The sequence below is a fragment of the Triticum aestivum genome, chromosome 6B (assembly GCF_018294505.1).
Source record: "Triticum aestivum cultivar Chinese Spring chromosome 6B, IWGSC CS RefSeq v2.1, whole genome shotgun sequence".
In the NCBI taxonomy this organism is placed as follows: domain Eukaryota; kingdom Viridiplantae; phylum Streptophyta; class Magnoliopsida; order Poales; family Poaceae; genus Triticum; species Triticum aestivum.
This window is the reverse complement of record NC_057810.1, coordinates 72,626,063-72,633,677: the sequence shown is the minus strand read 5'-3', so window position 1 is coordinate 72,633,677 and position 7,615 is coordinate 72,626,063. Positions and strand designations below refer to the sequence as shown.

Sequence of the window (7,615 nt, the reverse complement as noted above, 5' to 3'; positions counted from 1 at the left end):
GAGAGAGAGAGAGAGAGAGAGAGAGAGAGAGAGAGAGAGAGATTCGAGCGCACAACATGAGCATTTATTAACAAGAGTCTTAGAATACCAAATATATGACATAATTGTGTCGAACACTCATAATTAATTAGGCGGTATTTATATTGGAGATTCGGTTAGGAAATTCAAATACTATCCAAACATATTGCTACCATTTTTTTGTCACCACTCTATTTTTTGAATATTACAAGTCAAAGCTCGAAAAAGTTCTAGGGAGTAAACATCTAATGAACAAAGCGGTAATTATTTGTTATCTAGGAGCATTGAGTACATAATAGCAAGTTTGGCATGTAACCTTGTCTAGATCCCATACAGTACATTGTTGTGTCTAGAGATCAAAACCAGCTAACAACTGACCACGCAACGACGACTTTCATCACGCATGAGCAAACTTTAAGAATAGCACAGCTTCTACCGGCCTCTCTAGGTGTGAAAACAGTTTCATCTTTTGCACTGACTTGTTTCCCTTCTGCATTTTCTGTCGCAACCATAATTTTCAGCCCTCCCTCGATTTCAACAGAAACAACATGGCGTGAAAGATTGATCATGCCATCAACGTTAAAAGGCAACTTCTCATTTTGAAGAGAGAGCAGCAAGACTTTCATGTCATCAAGACCAACAGTACTTGCAGTAAATATACCTTGACAACCATTTGGCCATGACCCATGAATAACTTGTATATTAATTGTTGCCTCCACAGATTTAACCAGGTAGCCAAATGTCCACTCAAGTTTGCTAAGCCTGCTAGTGCCAACAAGATTAATCACACACGAATGATTTGTTCCCGGTCTTCTGTACTTCCTAGTTAAGAAGCTGAAATCTTTATCTTCAGATTCATTAGTACCCTTCACTTTCAGCACAACCTCAAATCGCAAAGTATCTGACGCACTGGACAAGACAACAGCACGGGTTGGACCTATCAAGGATAAATATGGATCCTGCATGAAACAATTAGTTAAGGTAAATATTAATAGATAGGTTTTTAGATGGTAAATATTTACATTTGTTTTAGTTCAACAAGATAAGGTTCTATAAAATACGAAAGCAAAATTGTACGTGACAAACTGACAATTGGTATATAATCATGTACCAAGTATAAGTAAATTATATGTTAGAGGCACACGAAGAAAAAGTGAAATTTCACAAGCAGAACTTGCTAATTAAGAAGCGATGTTTTTCGTCAGTAAGCATGTATCTAAACCTGGATGGCCTTGATTCCTAGGGAAGCAATAAAAAAAAATCCAAATAGCACAAAAAAAATTAGATTACATATTGAATGTGAGGATGATAGCACAAAATGCTGGCATGTGCATAACTCAAATAGAAGGAGAAAATATAAATTCGTTATGGTGTGCATGCTCCAACACACATGAAAATGAAAATGCTTACCTCCTTAGTGATGGTTTGAGCGTTATCCCTGGAGAAAGCAAAGATGACATTGCGGTTGCGATCCAGCTTGTCTCGTATGGCGATCAAGCCATAGACATCCAGCGGCCACCGCAGTTCCTCTGCTATTTCTGCGACTTTGACGGAAAAGATCTGTAGGGTTTCGTCCGGGCCGTCAGAACGCTCAGCTGGCACGTCAGTGAAACGCATGGCCGGGATAGAAGCTGCACTCAAGCATACAAATACATCGTCATGTGAGAGCTCGGTTGAGAATTGATCCATTGACTGAAAGAGAGACTGTAGAGTCCACATATATATATAGAATCAACGAAAGATATGTATACTCACTCGTGTGCTCGAAGGTGCCGTGGAAAGGACCCGCCCACATGTAGTTCCAGACTTCCAGTTACGGCGGTACGTGCTGGCTTGGCGAGCCGCCGGGTCAGAGTGATCCTCCTCCGCGTAGGGATCGCCGTCCTCCGCCGATCTCCTCATGAACATCTCCAAGTGATCCTCGTTCAGTCGCTTCATGCGGTACGCCGCCGCCTCAGGGTCCCCCGTCGCCACCCACTTCCGCACCGCCTCCAGCTCCTCCTTCAGTTGATGCTTCCTGCGGGCCTCCTCCGCCGCCGCCCGGTGCGCCGCGGCCGTCTCCTTCGTCGCCTCCTCTGCGTCCGCGCGTATCCTCGCCTCCTTGGCGTCCATGGGGATCGAGTATGTCCTCATCGCCTGCAGCGCGTCCAGCCACCATGACCAAGACTTGTACGGGTCGCCGTCTGTTGAACCCATCTCCTGGCCCGATCGATCGCCGCCTCTGGTTTTCCTTTTTTTGATGAGAGAGAGAGAGAGCGGCTTTGCTAAAATAGGGGAAAGGATTCGGTGGATGACTTCGACGATGGTTTGCAAATCGCATGGGGTTTACTTGTTGGGTACTTCGGTTAGGACTCTGCACGACAAAGAAAAAGTAGTACAGTATACAATTACCATATTTTATGTTTTTTCTCCTTCTGTGTTTCCGCCCCTCCCTTTTTTTTCAGGGAAAAAGGAATTCATTAATTAAGTGGCAGCCATGTCTGCATTACATAGGTCCGGAACCTCTTCCAGCCCAGAATGAAGCCACACCGCAGTGCGCTTCTTTATTCGACCAAAGTTCGCTAAAAAATGACTAACAGCATTCTGTTCACGCCTCACAAGCTTAACTAAGAAATCACCATGTTCCCGAAGACGCGAAGTAATCTCGCGGATCAACATCATATGCTTCGATCGGTCGCCAATACCTCCTTCAATTAGTTTTACCACTTCTGTGCAGTCCGTTTGAATCACAAAAGCAGCTCAGACCACTGGGTAGCCAGGGAGATGCCTTCTGAACATGCAGCAAGTTCAGATTCTAGTGATGATGCACACTGCCTTAACTTACGGCAAGACGAAAAAAATAATATCTCCATGTTCATCCCGGAGGACCATGCCAACTCCTGCAGTTCCGTCCTTGGCAGAAAAGGACCCGTCGATGTTGAGCACAGCCCAGCCGGCCGGCGGTGCCTCCCATCCAAGTGTTGATGGCTTCTCACGCTCTACATGTGATAACAATTTCCTGCTGTACAAAGGTGCAGCCACCATTTTTCCTTTGATGTGATCTCCATGAGGGTACGCCTGGATGGATAGCAATGAGTTGATATAGCTGGTTAGGAATCTGGTCGAGGCTTTGACCAGCGGTGGTCGTTTGTCGTGGGCGATCTCATTCCTCACATGCCAGCAACGCCAAATCGTCATGAACGTATACATCCGCTCCTCTGGTGACAAGTCCGCGAGCACATGAAAAAGCCACTCTGGCCCAGTGTGCATGACTCGACGGATGTCCGGAATATTCCATTGCCGCTCCATAGCCTGCCACAAGGCGACCGCATGAGGACATCTGCAGAGAGCATGAAAAGTGTCCTCCGGTTCGGTAGCGCACACAGGCCACAAGTTAGACACTTCAAGGCTACGAGCATGTTTATTAGTCCATGTGGCCAGACAGTTCGTCGCCTCCCGCCAAGCAAACACACGCACCTTAGGAGGAGCAGGGCACCTCCATAAAAAAGCCCAGACGGCTCGTCGCCCGTTCGGTGCCCTGCTCGCCGCGACTGAAGATACCCAATATGTCCACATAACAAGTTCAGGTATCACACTAAAAATTAAGAATTCAGCAAGGGCAACAGCACAAACATGCCCAAAAGAAAGCATAAAATAAAGATAAAAAGAGACCACCAAGTGTCGGAAGCTCACGCAATCTGCCGCAAGGTAAGACGGCACATGGTAGCAGTCAGTGCGTCCACTACGAGTCCAAGCCGGTCGCAATTCTGCTATCTAGAGAGCAGGTGTCAATGCTGCAAGAATGTAAGGAATTTGAAGATAGATAAGAGACCCGCCTAAAAGAGACCCCCTCGATCACCATCTTGTTATTCGTCATCCACAAAGTCAAAGCTAGGGCCACGACCAAAAGCCAGAAGAGGTCTCCTCCTCCCGGTCTGGTTGTCACAGGTTTGTAGGAATCCGGCCAGGTCAAGGGCGTCACAGTCAGGCCCCAGAGCGTGACGAACAAAGCTCCATGAATATCGCCCCGGTGCAGGAGAAGAAGATGTGTCTCCCCATCTCCAGAACACCACAAAGGAGGCACAGTCCGTCACCAGGGTTGTGTCTATTAGCACCTCCATCCCAGATGGGAGGCGATTCCATAGCAGGCATAAAAAAAATCTTGATCCTCAGCGGAAAGGGCACTTTCCATAGTGGAAAGGTCCATGGCAGAGACGGTCGTTGGCATAAGGCATGGTACGCCGAGCCAAACGAGAAGATCCCTAAGGGGGTCAGCCACTAAGACACGGTGCCCAAACAATTCGCCCACAAGTTGGCCCACTCAAAGGTCTCCACGGCCGAAACGTCCGTTGGAACAAGATGTTCCACTAGCCATCGTAACAAACGCTATCGAGTCCAAGCAGATAGCAAACACGTTGGGGAATCCCATACATCGTGGAGAGCCGCCAACCCATGGGACAAACCAGAAGAGGGTTCCCTCTCCGTTGCCTAGGGATACATAGTCCAATGTGGACATCATGTTTGATCTGTTTGATGAATTTCCATAATTAAGATGGGTAATTTCTTTTGGAGGTTTATTGCCCCGTATGGGCAATGAAAATAATAATATGTTTTTACTTCTAAAAATTGCATCATGGTAGGTGTGCTTGATGGATATTTGGAGTTTACATGCATGTCCGGGGGACCTCTTGCAATATTTGGAGGATTTTATCTCAGGAGCAACAATGGAATTTCTTTTCTAAAGGCAAGAATAGAGTTTCTAATTTCAAATACTGAAATTAGGGCTTTAAGTGGAATTGGTTTACACAAGTGGGGTTGATGCATCCACCAAAGATGGTACAACATATGCAAAGCTTGTTAGCAAGTTTCACCTCCACTAAAGTCCAAATGAAAGACAAGAAAAAGATAGGAGCTAGAAACGGAACCAAAAAACGATAACCTGTTTTTTGGGATATTACATTAGTCATCTGTCATTTTTCAGTAATAAACAAAACCCAATGGAGATATCTAAGAGATGCACTTTCAACAACCAGTCACCGGAGGAATCTTCTGGAGTATAAGACATTAACAATGTTTTTCTAAAAGATATTCTATGTTAAGACCCATGTATAAACTTAGTTCAAGCCTCGATGTTTGAGAAGTTTGAGATAGGAAGTAAATTGTACATCTAATAATTATCAAATCAAAGTTTAAGAAGTTTGGTTGCATGCTTTCTAAATGACTACCTACATTTAAAATGGAGTAGTTGCCATCATGTATTGTATAGGAACAATGATCATGGAATCACAAATTAGTTGTGCAACCTTAAATAGGTCTAACTTGTAGTAACAAGTGACCAATGAACAATGACTTTCATCTCACATGAGCGAACCATAAGGATAGCACAACTCGTACCGAATTTCCTAGGCCTAAAAATAGTTTCATCTTCTGCAGTAACTTGTTCCCCGTTTGTGTATTCTATTGCAACAGAAATTTTCAGCCTTCCATTAATTTCTACGCAAGCAACATTGCGTGAAAGATTGATCATACCATCGGTGGTAACTGGCAACTTGCCATCTTCAAGGGAGAGAAGGTGGACTTTCCGGCCATCTAGACTAACCGTGCTTGCACTAAATATACCTCGACAACCATCTAGCCAAGACCCATGAATAACTTGTATACTGATTGTAGCCTCCACTGATTTAGCAAGAACAGCGAATGCCCACTCTAGTCTTGATAGCTTGCTAGTGGCAACCCACTTAATCACACGTGAATAATTGGGATAGAATGTTCTGAACTTTGCAGCTAAGAAACTTAAATCTTTATCTTCAGATTCATTAGTGCTGCTCTTGACTTTCAACACAACCTCGAATCGCACAGAATTTGACATCTCAGACACCACTGGAGCACGAGTTGGACCTGCTAGTGTTAAATATGGATCCTGCATGGAATAATTAATTACATAAATATTACTATTGTAAAATAAGGATGGTATAGATTCATTTTTTAATAAGACAAAACATGAAATATGGCCAGCCTATATATAAAGGTTTTTCTAGGTAAATGGCAATAAAGATGAATTATGATTGTGTTAGTGCCATAAGGGAGAAAAGCAACACAAGATGAGTTGAACTTGCTGGTTCAATAAAGCAACGTTTAAATAAACAACAAAGAAGAGATGAAAATCGAGCACCACGGAGAACAAAACTTAGAAGGAATTGAATCAAGTTTCAAGCAACATTCACCATAAACATACGAACCATGGATGAGATCGTTTGGCAGTTATCCCTTCCGCGGGCAAAGATAACATTGCGGCTACGGTCTAGGTGGTCTCTTATGGCGATCAGGCCATACACCTCCAATGGCCACCGCAGCTCCTCGTCTATTGCGGCGACTTTGAAGGAAAATATCTGCAAAGTCCCCGTCGGACGGGCGTCCCAACGATCTTCTGGCTCGGCGTCCGTAAATTGCATGGCAGGGATACCCGCTGCATTATCACACAGATATTTAGTACTGTAGCTTATATAAGCAAATGTTTGAACAGGCGCAAATCAAGTTCCGATCGATGGAGAGAGTTTGGAATCGAATTTAGTAGCACTTACTGGTGTCCTCGTACGAGCTACCTGCGCCTCTCCGATGCGCCGAGCTCCATTGATGGCGATAGCAAGCAGACGAGAAGGACTCCCGGTCGGGCGTCGTCGACCATTCGTCCCTCTCCTCCGAGGACATCCGCTCGGTCATCTCTTGCAGCAAGTCGTCCAGCCCCTCCCGGTACGCCTCCGCCTCGGGGTCTCCCGTCTTCGCCCAACACCGCACCGCCTCCTCCTCCTCCAGCAGCTGATCCTTCCTGCGCGCCTCCTCGGCCTCCGCTCTGCACACCTTCCTCCTTGCGTTGTCGAAATCTATGTCCGCGCGTATCCTCGCCTCCTCGGCGTCCATGGGGATCGAGTATGTCCTCCTCATCGCCTGCAGCGCGTCCAGCCACCATGCCCACGACTTGTACGACTCGCCGTCCTCCATCGATCGGTGAATCGATCGATCGTGGCGCTTTTCCTTTCCTTTTTCTGATCTCTGCCAATCTCTGCGTTAACCTAACGGTGGATACAAAACAGATCGTGGAGTCGCAGATTTGTTGGGCTCGATCGGTTAGGGCTAGCTGATTAGGGCTTAGGACTCTGCGCTTTTTTTTTTTGGAGCATAGGACTCTGTATATATTCTTAAAAAAACAAGTTTGAGTCTCATGACACGTACAGCGTGTACGCTACGTATATGTTGTGTTCTAGATTTAGATAGAGATCGATCAGCCCTAACATCTCGCCAAACCTTAAACCTCGCGAGGACCAGAGGCGGAGGCATGGAGCATTCGTCAATCTCAGAGACGGACTCCGCGGCGGCGGATCGGCAGCCGCGCGGGGGCCTGATGCTCGTTGCCAGCTCCATGTTCCAAGAAGAAGAAGAAGAAGAAGAAAAATCCTCGGTCCAGGAAGAAGAGGAGGAGGAGGAGGAGAAGGACGAAGAAGAAGAAGAAGAGGATGACGAAGAAGAAGAGGATGACGAAGAAGAAGAGGAAGAGGAAGAGGAAGAAGAAGAGGAGGAGGAGGAGGAAAAAGAAGAAGAAGAAGAAGAAGAAGAAGAAGAA

At 45.8% G+C, this 7,615-nt stretch overlaps 2 protein-coding genes across 2 annotated transcripts; both read right to left on the bottom strand.

Moving 5' to 3' along the window:
• Positions 1–340: 340 nt before the first annotated feature.
• Positions 341–2,242, bottom strand: LOC123133536 (uncharacterized). Its single transcript, XM_044553011.1, has 3 exons — positions 1,774–2,242; positions 1,429–1,649; positions 341–977 (listed from the first exon to the last, which is right to left on the bottom strand). The coding sequence occupies exons 1-2, from the start codon at positions 2,212–2,214 to the stop codon at positions 1,551–1,553; spliced, it is 540 nt and encodes a 179-aa protein (XP_044408946.1). The 5' UTR covers positions 2,215–2,242; the 3' UTR covers positions 341–977; positions 1,429–1,550.
• A 2,978-nt stretch (positions 2,243–5,220) lies between these two features.
• LOC123133535 (uncharacterized) lies at positions 5,221–7,272 on the bottom strand. Its single transcript, XM_044553010.1, has 3 exons — positions 6,579–7,272; positions 6,237–6,463; positions 5,221–5,917 (listed from the first exon to the last, which is right to left on the bottom strand). Exons 1-3 carry the CDS (start codon positions 6,994–6,996, stop codon positions 5,312–5,314), a joined length of 1,251 nt encoding a protein of 416 aa, XP_044408945.1. The 5' UTR covers positions 6,997–7,272; the 3' UTR covers positions 5,221–5,311.
• Positions 7,273–7,615: the final 343 nt, after the last annotated feature.